The sequence below is a fragment of the Etheostoma cragini genome, chromosome 17 (genome assembly GCF_013103735.1).
Source record: "Etheostoma cragini isolate CJK2018 chromosome 17, CSU_Ecrag_1.0, whole genome shotgun sequence".
NCBI lineage: Eukaryota > Metazoa > Chordata > Actinopteri > Perciformes > Percidae > Etheostoma > Etheostoma cragini.
In genome coordinates this window covers 5,538,124-5,564,340 of record NC_048423.1, presented here as the reverse complement: position 1 = coordinate 5,564,340, position 26,217 = coordinate 5,538,124, and the positions used below count along the sequence as shown (strand labels likewise).

General features: G+C 40.5%; 2 protein-coding genes across 57 annotated transcripts in view; one reads left to right on the top strand and one right to left on the bottom strand.

Moving 5' to 3' along the window:
* LOC117960090 (girdin-like) overlaps positions 1-16,318 on the top strand; it is a 64,975-nt gene extending 48,657 nt beyond the window's left edge. The window contains exons 24-38 of one of the 7 annotated variants that reach the window (XR_004660065.1): positions 1,113-1,390; positions 1,670-1,813; positions 1,936-2,122; positions 2,397-2,542; positions 3,103-3,195; positions 3,671-3,873; positions 4,282-4,329; positions 7,084-7,161; positions 8,623-8,859; positions 8,952-9,005; positions 10,644-10,868; positions 11,175-11,455; positions 12,070-12,520; positions 14,355-14,460; positions 15,192-16,318. Coding sequence is in view for 6 of the 7 variants with exons in the window: in XM_034897651.1 (XP_034753542.1) it covers positions 1,113-1,390; positions 1,670-1,813; positions 1,936-2,122; positions 2,397-2,542; positions 3,103-3,195; positions 3,671-3,873; positions 4,282-4,329; positions 7,084-7,161; positions 8,623-8,859; positions 8,952-9,005; positions 10,644-10,868; positions 11,175-11,455; positions 12,070-12,978 (2,883 nt within the window). In the remaining variant the exon portion in view is untranslated. Of the gene's footprint in view, positions 1-1,112; positions 1,391-1,669; positions 1,814-1,935; positions 2,123-2,396; positions 2,543-3,102; positions 3,196-3,670; positions 3,874-4,281; positions 4,330-7,083; positions 7,162-8,622; positions 8,860-8,951; positions 9,006-9,945; positions 10,033-10,643; positions 10,869-11,174; positions 11,456-12,069; positions 13,412-14,354; positions 14,461-15,191 lie in introns of those variants that run through there. The other 6 variants (XM_034897656.1, XM_034897651.1, XM_034897654.1 and 3 more) reach the window with 6 other exon arrangements.
* Positions 16,319-18,762: 2,444 nt separating this feature from the next.
* Positions 18,763-26,217, bottom strand: part of camk2g2 (calcium/calmodulin-dependent protein kinase (CaM kinase) II gamma 2) — a 55,344-nt gene continuing 47,889 nt past the window's right edge. For 49 of the 50 annotated variants that reach the window (XM_034897741.1, XM_034897756.1, XM_034897753.1 and 46 more), the window contains 3 exons: positions 25,977-26,071; positions 25,168-25,419; positions 18,763-23,624 (listed from right to left, as the gene is read on the bottom strand). In XM_034897741.1, coding sequence (XP_034753632.1) covers positions 25,187-25,419; positions 25,977-26,071 — 328 coding nt within the window. In that variant the 3' untranslated portion in view covers positions 18,763-23,624; positions 25,168-25,186. Of the gene's footprint in view, positions 23,625-25,162; positions 25,420-25,976; positions 26,072-26,217 lie in introns of all 50 variants that reach the window. The other variant, XM_034897743.1, reaches the window with a different exon arrangement.

Here is a 26,217-nt window from a genome sequence, read left to right as displayed (position 1 = left end):
TGTTATGATGATCTGCTTCACACCAACCGGACCCTATACATTGGAGTCTCCGTCACTCTGTTGATACAGCGCAGAACTTTGTAAAGCAACACTAGTTTGACCTATTTCGCTGCAAAGGAACCAATAACCTTTTCTAAAGTGCATTGAATTTGAAAAAAACACCTTAAATACTTTTTTAGTATCTGTATTGTAGGTGTTCAATTTACCTTTTCTTGGATCACTTTAAAGAATTGTCTATGTTGGCTTCAAAGTTAAAGTTCAAAGATAAAGCTTGACCTTAGAAACAGCTGTTGATGAAACAATCTCAAGGTCCTCAGCATCTTGCCCAAGGTCACTACGACATGCAGGGCCAGGGATCAAACCACCAAATTTCCACTCAGCAGAAAACCGCTCTACCGCTGAGCCACAACCGCTCCTGTAATGTACATAAACTCATATTGGTGCGCATGACATAATATAAAGACATACTACATTATTAATAATAATTAATAATACAAAACCTCAAACAATTCTACACAATGCAAACTCGCCAGCCATATTACAACTTTTCTCCGTTTGTGCAGTTGCCCTGCCAGGCTGCTTAGCTTCCTGGTATGGATTTAGACTTGCACTCCCTGTTTGGCAGCAATTCAAACCCTACTTATGGGCAACAGGATTTACACTGACCATACAGTAGCTTCTAGCTGTTTGTTTGTTTGTAAGTGTGTGTGTGTGTGTGTGTGTGTGTGTGTGTGTGTGAGAGAGAGAGAGAGAGAACTGGAGGTTTATTTAAAGGTAGAGAACGTGTGTGTCTCTCTCACAGGAAACCACTGTGACCACAAAGGAAACATGAAAAGAAACCTGCTAGAGTTCTGTATTTTAAACCACTCTCATATCCCACACTCCATGATCAATGTTTCCTTCCACCACTATATATATATATATATATATATAACCAACAACATTCCAATCAAAATTCCTTTTCTCTGCAGTCGCTTTTTCTCCTTTCTGTCTCATCTTCATGCTCCAATAATTGTTTTCCTATCTGTGCTTCTCTTCTTCTCCCCTCCTTCCACACCCATCTTTTTTCTCTTCCTTAATCAATTCCTCTCTGTCTTCGTCCTGTTACTTAGGTGGAGAACTCCACCCTGAGCTCAAAGAGTGCAGCCCTAATGGCCCAGAACGCCCAGCTGCAGAGCCAGCAGAGCAGCGTGGAGGGTGAGCGTGAGGGTGCTCTGAAGGAGAAAGAGGAGCTCCGGTCCACCTACGAGATGCTCCTCCGCGATCACGAGAAGCTGGCAGCGCTCCACGAGAGGCAGGCCGCCGAGTATGAAGCCCTGATCGGAAAGCACGGGGGCCTGAAGAGCTCCCATAAGAGCCTGGAGCAGCAGCACAGAGACCTGGAGGACAAGTACGACTAGGTTTAGGAGCATGGGAAGGGCACATGGCTGAAGTCTAACAACAGTTTAAGACTGATGACCTAATACACTACTTTGCCCTTCTTTTGTACATTTTCTTATGAGGGCAATATTAAACAATCGTAAGAAATCATCATGCAAAAAATCTTACAGGAAACTATAGCCTATGGATAATAAAATATGTGCTTTGTTTTCAATTCTCTCTGACTTAAATCTTTCTTCATATTACCCATTAAAGTGTTTTTTATTAATGTGTATTTGAACGTGTGCAGGTACAAGCAGCTCCTGCAGAGGAAGGGGGAGCTTGAGGATCTGGAAAAGAATCTGAAGGAGCAGCAGGAAAAAATGGCGCTGGAAAATCATACGCACCAAGCCACAGCTGGACAGCACAAACTGCTCAAAGAGGAAAATGAAAGGTCAGATCAACCTGTGTTAATATTTGTTTCAATCATAACCACCATGCAGATGTAATAATAACATGGTAACAAAGTGCATCAAACTTAAACCTCTCTTTCTCTCACCCTTTGCTTTTCCTCAGGCTGAATAATACCTATCGTCAGCTGGTGAAGGACAACGAGAATCTCCAACTGGACCATAAAAACACAAAGACCCAGCTGAACAGCGCCAAGCTGGACCAGACCAAGCTAGAGGCCGAATTCTCTAAACTGAAGGAGCAATACCAGCAGCTGGACATCACCTCCACCAAGCTCACCAACCACTGTGAGGTGAGGAGATGCACAAGTCCCTTCTCTTCATGTGGGAGTTCTCCATTATGTGTCTGTGTGCCACTTTTAAAGCCAGCTGTATTATGGCTGGTCTACCTCCTTTAATATACGATATTTGATGAGACGACTTCTTAAGCCAGCTGTGTTGTGGATGGTTTACCCCTTTTAATGTATCATAGTTGTTAAGCCAGGAGACTGTGTGTGTGTGTGTGTGTGTGTGTGTGTGTGTGTGTGTGTGTGTGTGTGTGTGTGTGTGTGTGTGTGTGTGAGATAGTTGTTGAGCCAGCTGAAAGGAAACCTGGAAGAGGAGAACCGCCACTTGTTGGACCAGATCCAGACTCTGATGCTTCAGAATCGCACTCTGCTGGAGCAGACCATGGAGAGCAAGGACCTGTTCCACGTAGAGCAAAGACAATACATGTAAAGCGCTGATGATTTTCCGTTTTCTTGGGCTAAAATATGTCCCACCAGAAACTTAATTTGAATCATATTATATTTGAATTGCTAAACTTGAATAATAGCAATGAAAAACTGAAATGTATCCGTACTGGAACTAAAGGCCAATAAAATGTTATCCTCACTTAAAACTCAACTCTCTATATGTTGCTCTTCAAGATCATTCAAGTACCTGGATGTCGGTCACAGTAACTTGAAATTGAATTTTGTGACCTGAATTTGAATTGTGAGAACTAAGTATGAAGATATATAGAGAGATGAGTTTTCATTGATGGTTATATTTTATTGGACTTCAGTTCCAAACAAATTTATTTTTAAATTATGTGATTCAAATTCGGTTTTTCAACACAATTATTCAAATTTAGCAATTCAAATATATATGACTGAAATTCAGTTCCTGGTGACACATTTTTCAGCATATACACCTTCCTGTCCGCAATAATATATTCATATCAAATTGGTTATTTATGGAGTTTCACTTTTGCCTGCCTAACCGCATCATCTCTTAATTCCCCACCCATCAGTGACAAGCTGAATGAGCTGAGGAGACAGAAAGAGAAGCTGGAGGAGAAGATTATGGACCAGTACAAGTTCTACGACCCTTCACCTCCACGCAGGTAAAAGCCACATCATCTAGTTACATGAAACAAAAAGTGTGAACATGAAGCAGCAGTGAGTACAAAAAACATTTGACAAAGTTAATTTGTGCCAACGACTTGACCATGTCGGGTGTAACATCTCAATGTGAAAATGGCTCACCCATAATCCGAGTGACTCAGACAAGTCATGTATCATAGCAAAGTCTGATGTTCACAACTCTGTTTGCTTGTTGACTCATATTTTGGAGGCAGAGCAATGGCAGAAAATACTCCACTGCAACCTCAGGAAGGGATGCATCAAATATTTATGGTCTGCAGAGCTTTAAACATCTATACACTGCAAAAACAAAGTATCGTCTATGTGAAGATTTAGTGGCAGAGTACACAAAATAAATCCAGCATGTTCTTTTCATGTCAGTATGTGTTTTTTGTCACGGTGTCTTGTTCCTGATGGTCTCTCTGTCTCACTCTCTGCCCTGTCTTTCCTTTGTAGGCGTGGCAACTGGATTACTTTGAAGATGAAGAAGTTGATCAAGCCAAAGAGCCGCGAGAGAATGCGCTCTCTCACACTGACTCCCTCTCGTTCAGAGTCTGGCGACGGTTTCCTGATGTTCCCCCAGGACAGCCAGGACAGCTCGTCCATAGGCTCTGGCTCCAACTCGCTGGACGACACTCTCACACAAAAGAGGAGCAGCAGTGAGTACAAAAGGAGACACCGTGACACATGCACACAGATGTAGACCCAAGAATCAAAGTCAGCATAGTTTCAACGACTGAAGGAGCTAGTCTGGGCATGCTCACTATAAGTTAAATAAATATAGACTTACCCAAATATCAAATAATGAGACAATATTTCATACATAAATGTACATGCAAAGAAAGCAGTGAGCAAAGTAGTTGCCAAATAGTTCTAATTAATTCAAAATATTCTTTTACAGACACAAAACCATACACTCATACCCACAAAGACACAAAACATCCTGCTACATGGTGCGTTGTGTGTTTTCTGGTTTGTACAGCTGTGTAGTGGTTGAGTGGTTGAATGGGTCTTTCATCCCCTAACTGCTCCTCTGCTTCTTTATCTCTCTCTCTCTCTCTGCTAAGGGAGGAGAGGGCAGCAGCCCCATGCCCAAGGGCAGGGTTCCACCAATGGTATGCTGCGGATAGGGAGGGTGGGCGGGGTTTGTGACCCGACTGTCACGTGTCTCGGGGCATGTTTTCGTGAGTCCTTTGTCTGTGTCACTCAGCTGTCCTAGAGGTTACGGTTGAGCTGCGCAGCACCACAAGGTTGACTCTCAATCTCGGACCTGGTTCGGAAAAATAGATTTCCTTTGTTTGTAACAGAGAGCGTGCTTGATTTCTGTAACCTTATGTAATTAACTACTAGAGTTATGAAAATACCACCACCATTAGGCACTTCATTTAATCCTAAAAACTCTATATTTTTGTGTAATTATTGACACAAAGTTTGAAAGAAAAACTTGTTGCCTCAAGTGAAGGCTTGAGGCTACATTAGCCGTTACTAACACACCTGAATCTCCGACCGCCTTGTCAGCAGTGGCCTTGCATTGTGAGTAATGTAAGGGCCAGGTTTAGACTAATATGTGGATAAAGAAAGCCCATCTTTGGTTCGCAGCATCTATTTGACTGGGCTTTTTTCTTAAACTGTCCTTCTTGAGTCCGACAGTGTTATCGTGTGTAATGCTAAATCGGTGGAGTAAGGTGGAGTTTTTGTTTTGTTTTGTTTAGCAGTTTTTAGATGTCAAGCTGAATCAAGCACCTCTCATGTGGTTCAAATATTGGAAAAAGCACACACATCATACACTATATATTAGCTCATTGTTACAGCAAGTCAACCTGCTGATCTGTGCAGTTCACCTGTAAATAACAAAGAAACGCCATCTAACGTAGCATTTAATCTATTAAAAGGTGCAATGCATTGTGGCCGACTCCCAGTCAATGCAAGATTTGTTAAAATCCTAGTTGTCTGTATTTAGTATGAGCTATAGAATGTGTGCGTGGGCTAGTAGGTTTATATTTATAAGATACCTATAAATAGGTATCTTAACTTTAAGATTAATCTGGTAAATTTTGTAAAGAAAAAAACATATCTGTTGTGTGAAATCAAGAAGCCATGTGTAATATAGTAGACACTAAGATTTTTTCCATTTCAAGTGAGCAGTAAAGCTATAAGAAAAATAAGCAATAAACTATAACAACAATGCATACATCATATATACATACAACATGTAACAAAGACATCACACAGTCAAATATGTAAGGTATAATGTAAAGCAAGCCACTCATTATTGCAAATTAGAACCCCCACAGGGTGATGCAGGACTGCAATAATGACCGGTTCCTAGTGAAGGTCAAATGAAGCTACGCGAACCACTGTTTTTATTTTCTGCACTCACTAGATGGCGCTCTCTGTTCAACATAGATTGAACACACTAAATTGCTATTCCTTTAATTGTTTTCTTTGAACAGAGAGCGCCATCTTGTGAGCTCAGAAAATAAAGACAGAGATAAGTGGTTTGCAAAGCTTTACTTGACCATCACTGCCCGTTTTCTCTTTATTAAACCGCTTATTACACAGCTTATTACACGGCCATTCATACAGAGGTTACGCATTCATTACGACTGCATCCCGGTCGGGGCGGTTGACTTTGTCGTTGACTCATTTTTCTCTTAGGCGGAAGCCGGGTCACCCCGCTGCGTGAGCTAACAGTGATGCAGCTAACTAATGCTCTGTTTGCACTGTTGCCATTAGTCCTTTTAGCAATCGGCTTTTCTTCCACCCTCTCTCTCCCTATGATCTGCTAATCAGGTGTATGAGCAGAAGTATTGATTTTAAGCGTTTTTTTTTTTTTATTAATTTAAAAATAGTCTGCCAGAGTCAATGAACCAAAATTCATCAATATTTACAGTCTGTTATACTGAAGAATAGGACCGTAGAATGCCATTATTGAGCAATCAGAGTCACATATTCAACAAGGTTGTATAATAAGCAACAATAAAGTTCTCGGTTATGTCGATGAATACTCCTCCCTGATACTGTTAAGCTTTCCTTTGACCTTTTCACTCTCCTGGTTGCACCCTTTAATATTGTTCATCCTGTGTTTCATGTAGGTGGTAATGTGTTGACAGTTGTGTTGTTTTGTACAATTTGTAATGTGGTTGGTATTGCAGAAGACCAAACTCATGCCCAATAACATGAGTGCTTGTGGGTGTTGTTTGCACTTTGGGTGAAAGTGTGCTTGTATATTTGCATAATGTGTTTACATTTTTGTGTTTGTTTGCATAATGTGTCTTTGTACAGAAGTCTGCCCTTTAAAAGTATTATTCAGATTTTAAAGAAGACTGTGGGAGGCTTTGCAGTCCAACCAAAAAGTACTCTTAAGTATTTAAATAATAAAAAAAAAAAAAAGTATGGTTTATTAACAAAGCTAGTTAAAAATCAGTGGCGTTGAACGCAATCTCTCTGGGGAAATGATGGAGATAAAACTGGACATAATCCTCTAACACAGGCTTTAAAATAAAAAATGACTTAAGTTTTCAGCTCCATCAACTTCCATCTAGCATTGTTAATATATTTCCTGGTGTATTTCTATAAAATACTAAGAAGTGATAGAAGTTATAAGTAATTCTAAGTAATATATTTTAGTGTTTGTTTGTGTTTATTACATCATTTGTCTATTGTTCAGTTGAGTGTCCAGGGGCTCAGCTCTCTCTGCATCTCTCCCCTGGCTCTCTTTGTAAAAATGTTAACCAAATCCCTCTGTTCTGCCCTCCTTTTTCTTTTGTTTTCTTTCCTCCACCTTCCTTGGGCTTGTTCTGTTGCTCTGTCCGTCTGTCTGTCTGTCTGTCTGTCTGTCTGTCTGTCTCTGGCTGTGATCTTGACAGCTATGAAAAGATTGCCTTTCATGAGGAACAGATCCAAGGACAAAGACAAGGCCAAGGCCATCTACCGGCGCTCCATGTGTAAGACCTCCGTTAGCCGCCACGCTAGCCTTCCTCCGCCCCCTCTCCCTCTCATCGACACACTAGCAGAGACAAAGAAGGAACAGTCACTGATTTCATGGTGGCTGCAGTGTGGGGGTCTGATGGGGACAGTTTGACAGTTTCAGGTTTCAGTCACAGCTGTTAAACCAACTCAGGCCTGCAGTCTGCAAATTGCCATTTTAATATTTAAGACAGAGTTTTAGCTTTCAGTGGTAATGTTATCTGGTATCTTTTAGAGACACAAGATTTGCCAAACAATCCCTGCATAACCCCTAACCCTAATCCCTGGTGACATCAGTGACTTGTCCTTATAAGTTTTGCCTAGTAACCCCTACCCCTCCGTCACCTCCTCCGCTCTGCGTCTGCCGCCTCCACTCCCATCCCTGCTCTTGGCATTCATTATCTTTTACTAGCGTATTGTCACTTTTTGCAGATATGTATCTAACACAAACTTTACAAACTTTGTCTAAAAGCAAAGATGCACAAATGAAAAATGTATGTATTAGTGACAGAATTGTATCTGGGCTAAATTCCAAAAAAAAGCAATACTGCCAAAACTGGTGTAACAGTAAGAATTTCCTCTTGCTGTAGATGTGTCTGTCTTGGTCCTGGTGTCATCTACCAAAGCCTTATCTGTCAGCTTGGTCACTGTGGGAATCTCTATGCAACAGTCAACTTATTGGGCAGCTTAGTCATGTGCTCTGTAATATCATTTTTTTTGTGTGTATGCGGGTGTAGGCGGGTGAGTGCATGTGTGTGCGTGCGTGTGTGTGTGTGTGCGCGTGCGTGACATGACTTTAAAAAAAATCACCAAGCGCCTAATTGTCTCCACCCACACTCAACCATGGAGGCTCTCTCTTACATCCTATTCTGCTGACATGGACTTGCCTCGCTCTAATCTTGTGTGTACAGTACCGCTGCTCATAGCATTGCATACCTTCATGCCTCTCTACCGTTGCATACAAGTGCATAAAGACAGTGGCCTATTTATGTGATCACCTGTTTAAAAAAGGTATCTGTAGGACGACAAACAATGGAGCTGCCATCTTTATTCACTTTGATTTTCTTGAATTTATTTTTTGTTATACTGTTTCATTGCACATGCCTTGATTTCCAACAAGCCTAGACTTGATTTTATGGTATTTCACAAAATTAATTTTTCACTGAATAATTAAGTAACCTCATAATAATGTTAATCTTTTCTACATATTTTTTGAGTGGAAGCTACTCACTTGTGTAGCCTGAATGAGGCTTCTTATGACATTGTTGCTTTAATCTGAGCCATTTTACATCCCCAACTGATTATCTTTAAAGGGACACTAAATGTCTTTGACATTAAGTTAACAGTTCTTTTGGGTACAACAAGCTAGACAAGCAGGATGTGAGGTGGACGACTATTGTCCCCGTCATAATTTCCATTCCTCCGTACATCTTATTCAGCCATGAATGACCTGCTGCAGACCATGGCGGTGGCGGGCGGTCCCGGGGCTCAGTGGGCGAACAGTATCGAGAACCTAGACGGCGCTGAGGCCGGAGATGCTGGCATGACGGGTAGCAGCAGGCGCAGTGGGCAGCGCATGAAGGAGCTCGCCTTTTCCACCAACGCCATCGACTGTGCCACCCTCACCCTGCCTACTGCAAGGCAAAGCAGGGCCAAGCACCGTCTTCAGGTCAAAGGTAAGGATGGAATTATTTGTTTGGGGACAGGGACAAACGGGCATAACGAGAATCTCCTATTGAGAACATCACTCTCTACTGTGTCTCATCAGATAATGCCTCCTGTGAGGATGTTGCTGGCTCCTTAGACGACCCCAAGAGTCAAGGTAAGACTTGACATGACTTTAGAAAAGAAAAAGGATGGGTAATTGCAGCTGGTCTGTCAAACAAGGAATGAGAAAAGACTGACTAGATGCAAAAAAGTAGGTCATGTCCTCAGCAGTCCCACTGCTAATCTTTGGGCTGCCATTCTGCTCTTCGATTAAGCTTGATCTACAGTTGGAAAAGCAAAAAAAAAAAAGCAAGAGAGAGACCTACATTAAAAGTAGGATTGACTCTAATTCAGGCTTTAGGACGTTATCCAGGGCAGTTAATCTGCGGCCAGGCAACTATTCATCAGTTCATTGCCACTCTAATGAAGATGACCCAGTTGTTAAACAGCCACAAAACTACTGACGTATTCCTCACACTTAAAGCCAAGGGTACACCTGCCATCAGTTTTGTCTTTTAAAAATACTTTCATTTTATTTTATTTTTTTATTCTGCCATCAGCTACTCTTAGACTAATGCCCTATATTAATGTACTAGACTTTTACTGTATGTTACCTAAAGTGCAAACATGTCATTGCACTGATTCCCCCGAGACGTTGGCAAAGCATTAGTGCCGAACCTGGATTCTGCTTAGCTTATGATTTCCAACAAAACGCACATAAAATCCAATACATTGTTGTGAGACCCATTTTCCAGTATGTCTGTGTAGGAAACGCTCTCACTCACACACCAGACATTGCTTCTAATGTATCAGCCATTAGGTCATCTTCTAGAGATGATTTTATGTTTTAAAGTCATTAATAGTTTAGTTTTAGTACTACTTTCAGATAACTATTGATTTTTTTTTAAAGTTGTTTTTGGTTTTGTGTTTCTATCTGTGTTTTTGAAACATAAAGAGATACTAAACTTGTTTTGCACTGTGGGCAGCATAACTGAATAGTGTGCTGTATCCTTTGAACATGTCATGTGTGTCATGTAATGTGTGTGTTTTATCAGGCCTGCAGGTTTATAGCAGTGCTCTGGCTCAGTGTCCTTCTCCTGTTGAGCTGAGCGTTATTTGCAGGGTGCCCTGTAGCATCTGTTGTAAGTGACCACTACTTGGCACTGAATCCCACTCTGGGCCACAATGGGCTGGTTTCCTAGACAAAATTCTAATTTGGTGACACCCATGTCTTGAAAACCAGTTTGAAATTATTTCATGGTCCCTGGTTTCCAGCTAAAACTGCATACAAACACGGTGAAGAGCAAGGTCACACTGTCACTTCTTTTCTTTCTTTCTGAATTCCTCCTCCGCTGTCACACAGTCACCCCTTCTTTGTATTTTTTTTTTTATTACAAATTGTACTCTATTGTCCTCTGTTAATCAGTTTTGTCTGTGTAAGTTCCCATTTTTCTCTAAGGTGGGTTGGTCCTTGGATTTAGCTGTCCCTGTCCTCTCTGCCAGTAGTTTCTTTGTTTACTGACTGGACATATTGGCGCTGCAGCCTGGCACTGTCCCCACTGGCCACCCTTCCTGTCCCTCTGCCTGGCATGTGCCATCTGCTGCCCCAGCAGGAGATGTTCCGTCAAACTGTTAGCGTATACCTACGTGCTACTCTTTGTGTTACTGCATGTATGTGTGGATACATGTAAGTGTATATCCTAACTGTGTGTGTGTGTGTGTGTGTGTGTCTTCCCTTTTGTCCCTTACCCAGCCTCCAGACCCACCAGTCTCCATAAAAACAGGATCACCAGTAGTAATAGTAACAATAACTCCCAACTCACTTCTCCTCTTGAGGGCAAAGGTATGCACCTCCTTCCCTTAACCCCTCCCCCCTTTTTTCCACTTCCAACTCAACTAACCATTCTTGCCTTCCTCCTTTGCTACTTTATCTTTTTCTTTCTTTATCTTTTTCTTTCATGCTTTCATGATTTTAAAAGTTAAGGGTTCCTTTTTTTCCTCTCCTCTATGGGAAAATAATTGAGTTTCTTGTTCAAAATCAATAGATTAGGATGATCCAGTCGGATTTAAATCTGATTTATTTTATATTACAATATTAAGTATTTTACATTTTGTTTTATAAATGACTACTACCATTACTATATACAGCATATAGTGACAATGTAGGCCGTGTAGGAGAAGAGTAGTAGCTTATTAATGCAGTTCCTACCTGTGAATGATAATACATAAGAATGATCATGGATTACTTCCCCCATGTTTTAATCATTGTGTCCCCCTCACACAGGCACGTTGAATGGCAGCCTCAGCAGGCCACACAGTGAGAGCAGTGGAGAGTTCAGCCTGAGTTTGGACCAGGAGGTGTGGTCCAGCAGCGGTAGCAGCCCAGTCCAGCAGCCCACCTCCTCGCGCTCCTCCCACCAGAGCCCCCTGCAGCTGCGCAGGTCACTCGACCCGTCCACCGCCGCAGGCCTCCCCGGCCAGACCCAGGTCAGGAGGACGGGATCCCCAACCAATGAGGTGCTTTCCCTGCAGCAGTTCCTGGATGAGGGTATTGATCCTGCAGAGGTGAGGCCTCTGACTCAGTTAAAACTGATGTGTAATGTTGCTGTTATGATTTGGTTAGAATGTAATTTAGCTGTTGAAGCTTTTATGAAAACAAAATTGGAATATTTTCCCAGTTATGTCCATGCTGGTTTCATTCAATCATATCGGGGATCAATTTAGAGGTCTGACTAAAAATGATTTCATTAACAATTAATCTGTCGATTTTAGTTTCTCATTCAATGCTTTCTAATAGCTTTTTTCTGTGATTAGAAAAAAAATGTTTTCACAATATAGTAAGTATCAAGTATTCACATTATAATTTTCAGAGCCCATTTTCGAATTTCTTGTTTTGTCTGATAAACAGTCCAAAACCCAAAGATATTTGACATATTTCCTCATACGACAAAGAAAAGCAGCAAATTCTCAATTTGGAGAACCTGGAACTAGAGAATGTTTTCATACAGTATTTTTTTTTTTTTTAAATGACCGGAACGGTTAATCAATTTTAAAATAGTATGCTGGTAATGTTTTCAAGACAAACTTTGCCAAAGGACAGGAATATATGAGAGAACTGTATATCATTTTGAATTGGTGCTCTACTTGATACTGTTTTTTTTTTGCTGTGTCTTCTGCAGTCCGGCAGTCAGGAGAACCTCACTGTAGACTCTCCTCGCCTCTCCACTTCTTCTGAGCATGTGCAGAAAGAACGCACTTCCACAAAGGGCCGAGGCATATTACGCTCATCCAGTGGGAAAGCAGCGCCGGTCAGCTCTGATCGTCCACCGAGATCGGCCGGACAACCGGGTCGCCCAACCCTGCGTAAGGCAGAAAGCACCCGTGTGAGGGGCTCTGTCTCAGTCCGCTCCAGCCTATCATCGCAGGGCAAAGCCACGTCTGTGTCGGAACGCTTGGACTCTGCTTCCTCCACGCTGCCCCGGGCCAGCAGCGTCATCTCCACTGCTGAGGGCACCAATCGGCGCACCAGCATCCACGACCTACTCTCAAAGGACAGCCGGCAGCCCGTGTCAGTCGACCCTTCTCCCATCGCCTCCACCAAGGCTGGGGTACGCTCCCAGCCTACGCCCAGTGAGTACCACCCCAACAGCACCAATCTTAAGGGACCCCTTACCACCATCACCCCCCTGCCTAAGTCATTCAGCTTACCTTGCCATAGCTTGGAGGATCCAGACCTCACTACCCTCGAGTCTTTCCTTGGCCCTTCCTTCACAGTAGAGTCTGTGTTCATGGACTCCATCTTTAGTGAGTCGGCAGGCAAAAACCTCCCCTTCCTGTCTCTAAACCCCACCCTAGTCAGCAACATCAGTGGGCCGCCTGCTCCTCTTAAAACACACCCTCCTCCTATCCCAAACCATGTTTCCACCCAAAACCAGGCCCCTAACAGCCTATCAAATGGCCAGACGGGATCCGCCCCAGCCACATCTGAATGTAGCGAGGGCTTAGATCCCAGTTGTGTGAATAATCCGGACCAGTCACTGGGCCCAGAGGACAACCAGTCTCTGTGGTATGAGTACGGGTGTGTGTGAATGACAGGGAGGTTCTGGCTTGCTGATCTTTTTACCAGACTTGACGTAATGAGGGGAGAATGGAAAGAATGGATAAATGACAAATCTTCCTCCTCCCCTGCATGTATTTATTGGAGCACTATCTCTGTCTAGTGTATTTGTTTTGTTCTTTTCTGTTTGCCATGGTGCTGCTTGGTGAATCGGTATTTGGTTTTATTTTTATTTTTTAATTTTTTTGTCACCTCCTGTTTTCTGCCTTTTTCCTATCTCCGAGATGCGAAATTAATGAATGTTCCTTAATACAACAGCCCTATTATTGTTTCCTCATCAAATCTGTTTCACTGGCTAACACTATACTATTATCTGCAGTTTGGGGTTAATGCAGGCTTATTATATCTGTTAATAGCTTACATCTTTATTTAGCAGTAAGCAGAAATATTGACAATTAGATAAATTTGTATTTCTGAATGTCAAAACATTGTGGGAGAGATCTGGTAGCTGCTATTTTTTATTACAAATCCAAATTAGGATAATTTTTTTTTGTGTTGGATAATAGCAACATTTTTCATTTCCTGTTTGTGTGGTCTTGATGATGTGTGGGTGACTTTCACGGCTTTTGAACTCTGTTGCATCATTCATTAAATTGCACGGCTTTGTTCTGTCTGACCTGAAGCGCTCATTTTGATTCCTGTGATCAAAATGGTTATCATGTGTATATTCTTTTTGTTTGTATTGATAGTGTGTACTTTTGTTTTTGTACATCTGACACCTTTTCTGTATTTTCTGTTGTATATTAACAGGAGCATTTGTGCCGCAGGTTTTGACCTGATGGGTCTTAACGAACCTCTTGGGCTGGTGATAAAATGATGCAAGCTTCATTCCCAAAATGATCTGAGGGAAAGGATAGTTGGTTAGGTGAAAGTTGCCAGTGAAGTTAGTGACCAAGGTGATAATTATATTTTAGTGTAAGGCAGCCCTTGATAGTGGTATTGAAACAGGAAGTCACCACAGTAAGTTGAGAATAGTTCAGTGGTCAGATTGTTTTGTGAATAAAGCTAACATCATTTCTTTTGGTAGCTGAGAACTTTAAATTTACGACGCACCACAACTTGAGAATGGATAATATTTGATTAAGTATTTTAGACTGTCAAAATCGTGTACAGATTGTTGTAACTGTTAAGTTATAATCAAAGACGAGCACTGCTTTATGTGCCAATACTAGTAGTATAGTCCGCCTATAGATCCTTATTTATTTCTGCTTTTTTTACTTTGCACTTGCTGTTTTGAAGTTGCTTTAATGTATTCATCTTAATCTACAGTATATGCAAATGTAAAATAAATGAACATTTCTTGTCACTGTCTACAGATGTAACATAAACATTGCCTTTGTCCTACAGATGTGGAGGGCAGAAAGTCTAAAAGCAGGAGCGGGGAGCCGCAGCAAAGCTGCTAAACCCCGCCCCCACCACCCTCATCTGTCTGCTACCATGCTGTGAGCGCGTGGTGAGTGAGCGCTGCTCAAGTGGGAGGAATGGGTATGGGGGGGAGGGGGGTCCAGTCTTGTCTCTATGGGAACCTAAAACATGGTGTAACAGATGTCATCCATCCTGCCATGCACTTGCTTACCCTACTTCTCTAAGCCCAAACCTGCCCCCCTTCTTCACTGTCCTGTCCTTTGCCCCACTGTCCCTGTGGTGCCGAACGCCTGTTCACACAGCCTGATGGGACCCTGGACTGCATGGCATATGGGCCGTTTAACCATGTTGCTCTGAGTGGATGAACGCTTTGTCTGTTTGTGTACTCAAATCCCCCAGTAAGAGGAGCTCTATGACTCCAGTACCTCACCGTATCCCTCCTCCTTGATACTTCTTGTGTTGTTGGTGTAGGTGACTGCTGAGTGTTTCCTGCCGGATAAGAAAAATATCCCCCTTTGCTGTTTTTTTGTTGTTGCATGGCTTCAGTGTGAGGCGTTGGAATCCTTCCCACTCCTTATTCCCTTAACAAAGCATGAAGATCCAGGCTGGCTGCGGCCTTCTGTCTACTCTTGTATATCACTGTCTATTAATACAATTTCTGACTTTTATTTTTCTCTTTCCAACCTTTTTTATTTTATTTTGTTGTGTTGTGTTCCCTTTTGTTTCTTTACACTTTGCCTCTTTACTTTCTAATCTGTCTCCTGTTCTTTTCTTTTTTATCTTACTCTATCCACTCCTCTTTGCTTTCCTGGGACTCAGAGAGAAAGGTGGCCTTGGAGCTGTGTTTTTGAAGATTAAACAAGTTTATCTGCTGAGACCATCTACAGTGAGAAAAGATTGTATATCCCCAGTTTCCTTTTTCTTCCCCTTTTTTTAACCCATGATACTTCAGTGGAGAAAAGTGGATTTCTTCTCTGTTTGCTTTTTCTTCCTTGAATCAAGGAAACCGAAAATACTAGAAAAGTTGCTGTGACAGGTTTTTCCTATATAGACTAAAGCTGTGGCAGATTGCACTTCCACGTGTACTTCAGTGTGACGGACTGCTAGATGTGCACTAGTCTCTATGTACTAAGATTAAGTGCCAATGTTCACACTAACAGCCAAAACGGTGATCCTAATCCAAACTGCTGACTTCATTTTGGATCTTCCGTGCAACTTTAAAGTCAGCCAGACCTTCATCTGCCCAACGCCATGACCCTAAAAAGTCTTTTTGTAAATGGGCAGCATGGACAAGCAAAGACATGCATTCAGTCACATTTTAAAAGCATGTTGGCACCAAACAGTTTTGACTCGACCTGCTTTAAGACTCACAATCTGCATGGAGCAATCAATCAGCCAATCACCCCACTACCTTTGTCCAATCAAAGAGGAGGACAGCATTCAGTGGGGACTTTACTTGCCAGGATGCCAAATGGACTTGGACAGGAAGCCATGACAGCTGTGTGATTGGCGTCTGTTGCCTGCCAATCATGAGTGAAGGTTGTATGATCTGAGAGAGAGAGAGAGACCAATCAGGGGAGTGTTCCAGGTCACCTATAGAACAGTTGGCAGCCATGGCTCATGCCACCACACACCCTGAAACAAATTGTACACACTGTTCATCTTAGCTTAAATCATATATGTCATTAAATCATCTCATTTCTTGATTCCCATCCTGCTCTGAAAAAGAAAATAACCGTAACACTAAAGTTCATTAACTTCATGCCTTCACAGTATTGAGTATCTACTTCCTGAGAAGGCACTCAGTATAGGTGACCTGTTACCTACCCAGTACATGCGGATGTCTGTATCTGTGTTGAACATGATGGTGATTATGACCCAGTGTTTTCCTCCTTTTCCACTTTTTACATAAATCCATTTGATGTAATTAAAATTCATCAAGACTACCATGTGCTCTTTGTGTTTTGTATGCTGAGCCCTTCCAGAACATACAGACCCAAATGTTCATGTTATTGTCAGCGACGGGGGCCGAAGTCCCTCAAGTTTGACCATCCTCAACCATTTTCTCATTTGTTTTCAGTGTTGCACTAAATTGAGCGCTTTAACATTCCCTTTGTGGAAAAGTAGAATTTCCTCGTAAAAGTTTTGTTTATATTTACTCTGATCCATTTCAGCTCGAATGCTAAAATGGTTGATGTAGTACAAACATTATATTCTATAGCAGCAAATTGTATAATACACATTACCATTTTATTAGGTACACCCGTACCATCCATCTAATGCTGTCATTTCAACACCCCTAAAAGAAATCCTACCTTGTTCTTTGTTTATACTGTCAGAGAGATGTTGATTGAATTTGATTTGAAGTGTGGGGTTATTACGTATCAATGTTAAGATCTGTTAATGTGGAGTACCACCACTTTAGCATTGCACTCCTCTTACTGTCCGTCTCACATTGGACAGTTAAAAAAAAAAAGGGCGATCAAGCGATATATTATCTTTTTTTCCGCATGCATTCTTGTTCATATCTGCTGCCTACATTTCCCACATCTTATTATTTTTTTTAGGAAGGGACAACTTATACATACTTTTTATAATTTTTCTTTGTACAAGGTGTTTGACACAGGGATTCTCAGCAATGCTGTGACTTAAACTGAGCAGAGCTGCAGTCATTCAGAATAAGTGAGAACACCTGTGAGGGGTTGCAGGGCAACAACAGATAAACAAAACGCAGACGGGTAGAAGAACAGGATCTGCCAAAGAGCTGGCGGTGTTTGTTTCCGTTTTCCCGAGGAAGGAAACCTTGTGTCCACGATGGTGTGCCCATTGTAAGTCCACACTTGGGAACGTCCTGCCTATCACCATGAATCATAGGTATGGAATCACTCGCATGTCTTTACACCCCTCACCCAAGGAGCTGAACCTTAAAAGATGATTCACATTTTTTTCAAGTCTGTTTTAAAACAATTGTCACATGCTTGTATTGGGCCTACTACACATGGGACAAAATCCAGTCCTCGTCCATCCCAAAGTCTCTTAACAGTAAATTCTGCACTAAAAGACTAGACTTTAGATTAGAAGATACAACTTGATAGATATTTCTCAAGTGTTGAGGACTGCAGATTTTGTCTCCCATCACTTACAATGGAAGTGCATTACACATGTACTCTTTAATAGCCACTGTGAAGCGGAGCAAGGTTTACAGCAGGCAGACACTGTTTCAGCGCACATATGGGTATTTGATTGTTTTGCGACAGATTTGAAAAATGTAAAAACTAAAACTTCCACTGGTTCTTATTAAAAAAAAATAAAAAAAAATCATTGCATTATTGAAAAGCTACTTGCCCTGTAGATGTTTTAGAGCTTTAGGTTGATTTGTTTGGTCTTTGGCACCTCCCTAGAGGTGACTGTCAGGACTACAGCTAGAACAGATTTGATGCACAGTAGATATCATAGACTGTATATTTTATAATATTAATTAAAATGAACGGTCTATGGTATATAGGGGTCTGTATGAATGGAAAACTTTAATGCAGGAGTCTTGAAAGTTTTTAAGCCAAGGACCCCTTTACTAAAAAAGGAAATGCAAATGAAGTTACATGTTAAATTGGGCAAACAATAACTCATAGGGCAGCCTAAAGCTTTTATACATATGTTTGCCTAGAATAGTAAGCTATTATATTAATTAAATTGTTGGCTTGCTTTTAAAATCATGTTTAGTTAAACATACAGGGCACACCTATGCGGATGGTCTTGGTGACTACCTTGACCATAGGTCAGTAAGCAATAGGGATTTATAGTTGCTAATGTTGGATTCATGTTAAGACTTTCAAAACAAATTAACAATTTGAAGGCCCCCCCTGCATTGACTCTGAGGACCCCTTGCTGAAGATCTCTGCTTTAATATGAGAGGGTCAACCTTCCTTTTAAACATTTAAAGAATGGGTCATCCCCCCGCACAATCTTACTCATAAGTCATTATTTTTCTTGATAGAGCTGGACCAAATGGTTAATTAATGTTTAAGAATATTTTTCAAATACTGTTAATATATCACATAAGTGCTTAAAAAATCCCATGTTCAAATCATCACAAACAATGTTGAATGCATTTAATGGTATTTCAGTGTCTTACATTTAAAACTATAAAAAGCTTTTTAATTCAAATTTGCTTGTATTTATGGATATATTTAGACATTTAAATTCTATGTATTATATATTGTGTTTTTAGCTGTCGTTGTTCAACCACAGTATTGGATATTATAACTGCATCCAACACTTCAGGAGATTTTTACATGAGAGAAACTGAGATTAGTTTTTTTTTTTTTTTTTAAATAAACACTCTTTGTCCAATAAAACCAAGGCTATGAAGAACAAACATCCAAACACTTGATAGTTTTTAATGTATGTTTATTAACTGTATGGTCATGCAAAAAAATCCAGCATCCAATTGAAACTCAGAGTATAGACACATGTAGCCCCCTCTAATACAAGGTTACATCGCAAGAAATTTAATTCCATACAAGCTAGAGCTTTTTGCTCATCATTTATGCATTTCATTGTGAGACTTGATTCCAATATCTCAGACGGAGACATTTCATAACCTCAAGGATGCAAGTAACAGATTTCAATTTCTTTATCAAATAAACAGTGAAAAATTACCAGAAAGTAGACATGCATATTTCTTCCATTTGTTGAACTGCATATATAGTGTTGCTTTTTAAGGTTGTGGTTTTTTTATTAGCCATTTGAAGGATCTTCACCCCCCCCAGTTCAGTCCATTTTTATTCTAACATATATAAGACATTTGCTAGAGTAATTCACCTATGGAATTTACACAAGTTTATATGAAGCACAGCAACTTACTGTAAATAGTTTGAGTTATATTTGTTTTGTAGGTTGTAGCAGCGATCAGCCCAATGTTTTCTGTCTTAAGGTAGTTTTATATTTGGTCACGCATCCTATTTACATCAGTGAGACTCAAAAGTCAATACCCTGTCATGTTTACAATGGATCTCTATGCCACTTCAGCTGAAGCAGGGAGGTCACTCTACGGAAGCAAAGATGGGCTATTTCAATTATATAAGCAAATGAACACCTGATATATTATTTCTGAATATTTAATAATTAAATGTAAATAGCACTGTTTTCATAACATTGAACTATTGAATCCATCTATGCAAATGTATTTGTTTGAATTAGAAATTTCCAGAGGGTAATTTTAAAGTGGTGCAATGTATATATATATTTTTTAATATCAAAAAGTAAAAATTAAAGAAAATCAAGCGGCTAAAATTGGACTGGTGGAATTAAACCAAGTTTGAGATGAAAAAATTCAAACCCTTTAGCCTTTCATGTTACATTTTGTCAGTCACATAATCCAAGAAAATACATGCAAATGTAAAGTATTTCAATGCAATAAATCTAGAAACTATTTTGCAATAATTAACATTCACAATTAGGAGACATTGAAAAAAAATAAAACTGTGGTTCCCAACCTGGGGTCAGGACCCTTCTGAAGAGGTCACAAGATAAATCAGAGGTTATTAAAGATGCCCTGTGGAGTCTTCTTGTAAACAAAGTTTGTGTTTTACATTCAGTGTTACTGACCAAAAAGTTTGTGTCCATACGGTCTCACAAATGTCTTGAATGATTTCCTATTTGCTAGCAAGTAAACTCTTTACTTCCACAGTGCTGCACTTCTTGGTCGTGTTATGATCTGTAGATCACTGCAATTTGAAAATTGGCGGGAATGTGTATTGCACCACATTGAAAAACACTGCTCTATGGTTCTGCTATTGGTCAACAACTCCACAGGGTACATTTTTATCAGGAGAGGACAATAATCCTGCTTTTTTTTTCATTGTGAAATGTGTGATAACTTTACCTCTTCATCAATAACTGCGTGTGAGGAGCAGCTGCGAGTAGATGCTGCCGGATTTTAAGGGGTTATGGACCAAAAAGGTTGGGAATCACTGTTATGCATCTACCTAAAAAAAAGGTCAAAGTATAAGCGGGATCACTTATTCTTGAAGTAAAATGTGAATTCTGAATCTAGTGTCATGGCAAGAAAAGCACAGTTGAAACTTATATTGATGGCTCTGTTCCATTAACTTTCCCAGAATGCCAAACTAGGGAGCAATGCCCTGGAACTAGCAGCCTTTTTAAGGTCATTGTTTACATGTGGGCTTCTTCTGCTACATGTCAAAATGTTCGATGTGAAGATCTATTTTTTTTGTCTTCACATCGACCGATCCAAATTTAACTTGATCCAGCTGTCCAAATACTTTGGCAAACTTGACTATGCAGCTGGTTATTCCCTAAGATCAGTTCCCCCTTTAAAAAAAAAAGAAGTAAAGAAAGCATCTTGTCAGACTGGTGGCGTCAACAAACAACTGGGCCGTGCCTACAGCACAAACAGATCTACTTGCAGCCAGAAAAACATAGTTTCAGTAATGTTTTCAGCACACATTGTCGTCATGGCGCAAAAAGTGTATGTGTGTGTGTGTGTGTGTGGGACACAGTTTTCATGGCATGTCAGATAAAAACGACTGCCGGTTGATACATTAGGATGGGTCTTGCATATGATTAACTTTTCTTTTTAAATTTACTTGACTGTCCGTGAGCGTTCAGACACAGTGACGATTATGAATTGAAGAATCATTGTGACAACCAGCAACAGTCTAAGTAGAGCATGAGTTACTATGGAGAAGCGCAGCATAGAGACAGGACAACCCCCGCTGGTGAAAGGTCACACACTCAGGGGCCCAATCCCAAAGTGAGGACGAAGGACCTGAAACTCAGACTTAATTGATCTCAGGTGCTAAGTGAGTATGTGCGTGAGGCCACAAGAGCTCAGATAAGTGTAGGACAGAACTTCCAGAGATCACAGGTTACCATGGCAACGTTTAAGAACAAAGATGTTGCTGACACTTGCCGGGTTTGGGCATTTTCATTTTAAGTGTTTTGCTTTCCACACAGCGATGGCACGGGAGACGGATGGCTTGTTTTACAAGTTAAACAGTTCTGTTCGTGTGTCGTGCCGTTTACCTTTGTTCCCTATCGTCTCCGCGGTAAACATCACGACGCTTTGAACTGTGGGTAATTCCCTTTGGTGAAGTCAGCATTGATGCAGACTCACAGAAAGGTGTTTGATAAGTGTGTACCTAAACCCTCACACCCTTTACATTTTAAAGACATGAATTTAGTGTGAACGTGCACCAAAGTCTTTGAGTCCGGACTTTAGGATTGGCCCACTGGGAAAAAAAGTGCTGCAAAGTTTAACCAATGACAAGGAGATACATCGTCTTTTATTGGAGAGGAAAAAAAAATGATCTCATGTTCCTTTGATGTTGTGAGTTCTAATGTAGCACAGGTGTGTATTAAGTGTTTTGTCTTAATATTTTCTCTGTGTGTGTGTGTGGGGGGGGAAACGGGCAGTAAAAGGGTTGTGGCAGTCTCCGCCTCAATTAATTCCAACCCCTAATTATTTTTTTGTTATAGTTCTGGCTAAAACAGCTGATAAAAACATCAAAACACTAACAACTACAACATGTACTACAGAAACTGTGAAAAAGGACCAAAGCCATTGATGGCCATCAGCGAAGGTCCCACAGCCCTCCAGCCAGCATAGCCCTTTTCCCATTCTTTATTTATTTTTTTGTCCTATTCCTTGGCTGCATTCCCTTTAACATGCTTTCACACACACATGTACAGCAAGCCAAGACAGACAACACACACATTTTAAGAACACTATCAGAACAAGAGACAGGGATATGGGTGACATCATCATCACACAACGTGGTGCTACAGTACAGTACAGTAATGGAGCTGGTAATTGAAGGATGTGGAAAGTATACAGTAAGACGCAGGAATGATTGAAGTAAGAGGGGCAGAGGTAGGGTGGACGGGAAAGATTTTTGGCGAGCATAACCTGAAGTTGCAGAAAGATTCACTCCCTTCGAAGAACAAGCACAACAGCATTGAGTCGCAAATGTCTGCAAAAACAGTAGAGGCCATTAGATATTTGAAATAAGTCACTTCACTTCAAAAATACACAAGAACAGATAAAAAGGTAAAAAGTTGGCGTGAGAGTGTATCCGTGCTTTCAGATTAGGTAGTTCAGAGATGTGAGGAGCTTCAGACTTTGACCCATTGTTCGTCTCCAAACACTGCAGGGCCGACAGATGGAGGCCCTCTGCAACTTCAGGATGAGCTGGCCTGGACAATTGTTGTCTAAAGCTCAAGAGAGGTTCAAACCTAATGGCTGGAGCACAGAGACCTTGAGTATGTGTGTGCGTGCATGCATGCATGCATGCATGGTGTGTGAGTAGTTCTTATATACACCCCGGGACCTCAAAACACAATCAAAATACCCATTCATGCTTAACTCCCCTCCCTACACCCTAAAAGTAAATGTTTCCCTCTACTCCTATATAAATATCTATTATACACAATTGTGTTAAATAAAATACCCCTTTTGATTAAAAATGACTTCTTCAAAACAATACTTAAACACATCATTCAGGTAAAAACCGCTTGACACAATAGAAAAAAAACAAAAGGTCCCTTCAGTAACTAATGATTTCTAGAAAACAGTGTACAGATGTTTAAACATGAAAATTAAACTTGGATGTTAAATCCTGATATTACAGTAAGATATGTTTTGCTCCTGTTCCCATAAATCCAACCCACAGCTGTGAACTGTAAAACAATACTTTTATTAAAGTAGATATTCTGCTGCTCTCTCAAGACAAAAAAAAAAAAAAAAAAATCAAATCTTTTTTAGATCATATACTTGTTGCCCCCAATTCTGTGTTCACTATGTATGTGAAGTGTATTTGATTTCTATTATATACTACATATATAATTTTTTTTTTTTAACAGGTTTAATACTTATCCAGCAGACCCAACAAAGATGGGGAAAATAAAGGCTATGGGAGACAATGACCAGGACAGCATCCCCCCTGTGTCGCCACCAGAAACATGCACCATCTGCAAGAAGGGGCTGACATCAGCCGAGCGCCATCGTCACCTAGCTAGAGACGGACTGGATTGGTGTTGGTCGGTCATTCAGTCAACCTTTGAAATATGTATTGTTGTTTTTGTTTTTTTTACTTTTTGCTTTTTTATTTATGTATTTTCCCCACTTTTCAGTTTTTACAACTTTCCAAGCAGCCTCTTCCTGGCCAGGATTCAGGCACCGGTCCGACCACGGAGAATAATGCTCCAAACAGCTTTAGAGTTCAGGCAAAGCTGGAGACGGAAGAATGCAACGGTTAGTGTGGAAACTCACTTAGTCTTGGTCTACAGACGGCCATGCAGATCATTCAGGTTTTATATGTCGAGGTTTTGAGATATCAATCTGAGATTAATGCCCTTCCTCAAATTCAGGTGACTGGAATTGTGTTTGTGCTGTTCAAAGCTTAACACATGACTTAACATAAAAATGTAACAGCAATGTGATTTAAAAAGTCATGTCATGGTAAATTATTTCAGAAAGTTATAGTATGTCACAGAGATGGGGACTCAAGTTTGAAACTGACCTGAGTTGCACACACAGTGACATGAGTCAAAAGACTTCAGACTCGAAATGCGGGATTTGTGAACAATCTTTCAATTTTAGGAAATATCTAAGCTGAATGTTACGTATTTCATTAATGTCACACTGAGTTTGAGAGTCTGGGGATGTGCTGATTTACAGTATTTTATAAGCTGTCAATATTTGTAGACACAGTGCACATTACATGGATGTGCTCTGCAAGTGAAAATAGGTTAGTTCTTCTTGATAATACTTTTAACAATATTTTCCCGACCCTGCGTAACATTCTATAACCATTTATCCAGTTCTTCTCTCAGAACCATGTGGTTCCAGATGGGGTTTGTTGCACATAAAATTGTTAGCTATGTTATATAGATCTTAGTACTAGATATAAGCATTTTAAGTTGGTCAGTTTAAAATGTATAGAAAGTTTAAGCACTGAAACATTTGAAGGTTGTGCTATCCCAACACTTGGAGAATCATCAAGTATGTTATTTACTATCATAAGGAAGTTAACTGCAATGTGTTAACATTTTTTGTGAACTTACAGTATATTTCACAATTGTGTTTTGCATTTAGCTACAATGTGATGTTTTGTAGTTTGTGCAATGGGATGTTAATTAATTATGTTAGGTATACCCTATTCTGTATGTAATGGCCCCACAGAGCCTGTACAACAGTAGGCAAGATCTGTCATTTTGATTTAGCAACAGAGAAGCAAGTTCTTTTCTTATTTTGGCAATATTTGGGCTGTGCTGTATGTTCATGCTATAATGCAAAGTACAGTTAACCTTTTTCATATTGCAATAGCCATTATATACCAAACAACTATTTAAAGCTGATACTGTATGCTAATACATAAAGAAGTCACATATTACATATTTAAATTCCTTATATAGCTTCATTTTCTTACCATGTTCCGACTGTCTACGATAAATAAAAATAAGTCCCTTATACATATAGATGTGCAGTGTTCTAAGCAGCCTAGATGGAACACAGCAGGTGATTTAACACTAATAACCACGAGCGACTTGGACATCTCTGGTATGTCAAAGAAGTTATCGTATTGTATGTGATAAAATGCTAATAAATAGGTATTGTGTAGTATATAATAACAATGTTACAACATAGTTATTACAAAAATATATCCCAGCTTCCTAAATTGGCATAGAGTCATCAACATTTTTAAAACCCCTGGTCTACCACAATCCTTGCATGCAGCAGGAAACTGTCAATAGTGAGGTGTTATTACCTTTCCTGGGCCTGGGTTGGCAATTCACTGCAGGGGTGCAGCCGGTGCTCCTGAGCAGTGGAAGTGCACGTTGAGCCATTTGGCCTCGCGGCGATGCCACACACGCGTCTCCTCTGACTGGCAGGAGCGTGGCCGGCCCTGGCTGTCCATGTACTGCGTCAGGCGGATGTAGGCAATGCAGGCAGCATCATCACCGATCAGATGTACGTGGGGGTTGAGGATGGTGGTGTGCACTGGCTTGCTGTTTTTACTCAGAACTGTTGGGATGGAAATGTGCATGTGAATATGTTAATAGTCCTTCCACTCTGATACATTTACACCAAATATTTCTAAAGAGATGGTAGAACAGATGCAACGATTAGTCAACTAACCTGCAAAAATGAACATAGTCGATAACGTTTTTTAAGCTAAAAGGCCCAAAACTCACAGGATCCAGCTTCTCAAACGTAAATATTTGCTATATTTTCGGAGTCTTCTATAATGGTGAACTGTGTTTCACATTGTTGATTCTTGTAGGGAGAGAAATCTATCTTCCTGTTGTGTATGTATCATACATATGTGCACACAAGGATACTGTCCCACAAACGGTTTAATGCTATTCCACTGATTGGGAGTTGGTGCCGTAAATACTCGTAACTCGAAACGTAGCAATGTGAGCAGCGAATAAGACCGCAAGCTAGAAAACATGGATGTAAACACAGCACAATTTAGGATGTTACAAAGTAATACTACAGTTCTACTAGATTCAAGGAGACCAATCAAGCACTACTGTAAACTGATGAAGACTGCGTTACAAATACACTGAGCAACTTACGGTTCTCAAAGTAGAACTTGTGGAAGTCCATGCCCTCCACCAGGTTTCCAAGGGCCTCTGGCTCAAAAGAAGTCAGTCCAGGGTCACAGATTCTCCTGTCAGAGGAGAATTATAACCAGAGATAACCTTAAGAATTTATAGTGCAGTGAAGAATGTGGAGGACTAAATACTGCAGAGTACATGACAGCTAATGAATGCATTTCACAGGAAAATGTAGTGACAAAAATACTCTCAAGGCAAA